The 2389-nt window shown below is 41.9% G+C and overlaps 1 protein-coding gene across 1 annotated transcript; it reads left to right on the top strand.

The window, feature by feature from the left end:
• The first annotated feature begins 242 nt into the window (after positions 1-242).
• On the top strand, positions 243-1929 carry LOC148791479 (uncharacterized). The gene is made up of 2 exons (XM_088887044.1): positions 243-1032; positions 1577-1929. Exons 1-2 carry the CDS (start codon positions 610-612, stop codon positions 1640-1642), a joined length of 489 nt encoding a protein of 162 aa, XP_088743170.1. The 5' UTR covers positions 243-609; the 3' UTR covers positions 1643-1929.
• The last annotated feature ends 460 nt before the right edge of the window (positions 1930-2389 follow it).

The following is a 2389-nucleotide window of genomic DNA, read 5'->3' as shown; positions in this document are numbered from 1 at the left end:
TCGATTGCTCTCCAAACAGCTTGTAACCCCTGATCTCCGTCACGGGGTTGGTTGCGACTGCTACCATCTTAGTTGGCCATCTGACTAGGCGAACTCCCGCTCTGATCCCACCTGACGCAGCGTGAAAGCAATAAACCGGGCTGACTATGCAAGCATCGGGCGAACGTGAGGCTTCGTCGTGAAGCCGGTAGAACTTGGCGGAACCCTTTGGAAGAGAGAGAAAAATTGGCGACGAAAATTCTTGGTGTGTATTCGCTTGAAAATAATGATATTTATAATACATCTGGAAACTCAAAGAATAACTAGGAAAGAAAAGTTGTAAAAGTCTAAAACAACTAAAACATCTAGTCTTCTAGTTAGGATCGAAGTCCTCCTTTATGCTGCCTTTTATCTCCACCGTCCGATCTCCCTGTGTCTATCCCATGCATGGGATTATCCTGTTATCCTGCCCCTCTATCTGTGAGTTGTATTCTCTATCTATGAGTTGTCGCCTGATTGGCCCTGAGTTGGTCCTCCATCAAGAGATTCGAGGGGCAGGATGCTCTGGTTGTTTCTCTAATTATCTGGCTAATCTGTTGTTGGGCACAGGAAACGCAGAAAAAGGGAGAGATGACGGAAATCCGTAAAGCTGCCATGACACTCTTCAATACGAGTGACGAAAAGGAGATACTAGAGAAGACCAATGGCAAATGGAGCCTTAAGGAGTTACGTGATAATTGGTGGCCTTCCTTCGCATTAGAAGATTTCTTGCTCGTAGACAAAGATGGAGATGGGTATCTGGATAAGGAAGATATGATCGTGAGTAACTATATGGCTTTCTGTAGGCAAACGTGTAACGGATGTGGACTGTTTATAAAAGGCATGTATTACACATGTGTAGAATGCTTCGACACCTGGAATTCCGAAAGCAAACAATGGCGCTTTGATCTATGCCTCACCTGTTATCATCGCAGTGATGGAGTCTGCACCCGCAATCACTCATTCTTCGTGGATAACTACGTAATGTTCAAGGTAGTTGCAGAAAAAAGCAAGGTAAAGCTAAAAATTCGGAGTAGATTCTTCCTGTAAGGATTTGGGCAGAGCCTCTTTTAGGTCTGTAGACTGTAGGGCCGGGATATGGCTCTTCAAGGATTCAGACCAGCATGATAGCTTTCTTTGATTAAATATGATTTTTTTACTAGGTTTTAATCACTGTAAGAAGGGTGTTTATTGAGCTATCAAGGCTCAAGAGAGTTTTGAGTGTTTTCTTGATTAATTATAGGGCTACTTAAAAATGGGGTTCTCAATTAAAGGCTAGGAACTGTATTTAATCAATTTTCTTTAGAGATCAAGCAGTTGTGGTCAATTAAAACCTCAACAAGTTGGTTTGGAAGCATGTTGGGGTGTAAGTCTGATGGCTCCAAGGTTTGTTCAAGTCTTGTTCTGATGCTCTCCTCTTGAAAGAGAACAAGAAGTCAAGAATGATGTTCTAATCAGTTCTTGTTCGGCTTTATTGGCAAATAGGGACACCTCATAATAATGCATTATTTAATAATTCTAATCCTAATCCTTGTGATGCTATTGATGCTGTTAACAGGAAAGGCAGAAAAAGATTGATGATATTGAAGCCATCTGCCAAGGATGGATCACAGATTCAGAGTAAATGTTTTGATGTTAGAAGGAATGAGACAGGAGCAGCTTCTTTTGGTGTTGTGGTTAGAGACTGAAATGGTGATTTCGTTATTGCAAAATGGGGATCTTTTTGGCTTATTCTCCACCCGTTGGGGGATGAAAGAAGACTTGCTGGTCAAAGATTGAACTTAGGACTGACTGCAACTTATAACCATGATATAAATGATCGTTAAGTTTCTTTTTGTAATTAATCAGAAAATTTGGCAGCCCATCTGTCACCAGGAAGAAAGGTTAATTATGTGGATTGTGGATGGTGGAGATGTTTTTGTATGGCCTCAATGTGGATGCTTTCTGTTAGTTCAATCAGCAGCAATTTAGTAGTTTTAGGCTACTCTTAATCTTGGTTGTTCAATCAACATGCAGAGGGTGGTTTCTACTTTCTAGTATTTGTTGTGCTGTTCTTAGGGGGCGTTCTTTTTCTGGATTTTAAGGCGGGGACAAAAATCGCATGCTCTTATTTCAGATTTATGTGGGGATGAGGGAAAGTTTATTTTCCTGGGTATTTATCCATTTCTTAGGTGAGTAGACCTGTTCATGGGTTGGGTAGCCCGATAGGCCGAGCCGGCCCCTAGATGGGCTTGAGCATGCATTTTAGCCTATGGGCTTGACCTCGGACCTAAAAGCTCGAGTCCGACTATTTTGCAGGCTGGGCTCAGGATTTGTTAAAAAAGCCAGGCCCGACTTTTGTACAAGTTAAACCTAAATTCCCAAACCACCT

The sequence above is a fragment of the Nelumbo nucifera genome, chromosome 5 (genome assembly GCF_055504915.1).
Source record: "Nelumbo nucifera cultivar China Antique chromosome 5, China Antique-T2T, whole genome shotgun sequence".
Classification (NCBI taxonomy): domain Eukaryota; kingdom Viridiplantae; phylum Streptophyta; class Magnoliopsida; order Proteales; family Nelumbonaceae; genus Nelumbo; species Nelumbo nucifera.
The sequence above is the reverse complement of the archived record's forward strand: the minus strand, read 5'-3'. Positions and strand labels throughout refer to the sequence as shown.

Excerpts from the sequence above, each read along its gene's own strand:
- LOC148791479 (XM_088887044.1), top strand. The coding sequence starts at position 610 with ATGACGGAAATCCGTAAAGCTGCCATGACACTCTTCAATACGAGTGAC. Across the intron at positions 1,033-1,576 it reads TAGTTGCAGAAAAAAGCAAG|GAAAGGCAGAAAAAGATTGA; the intron begins GTAAAGCTAAAA and ends TGCTGTTAACAG.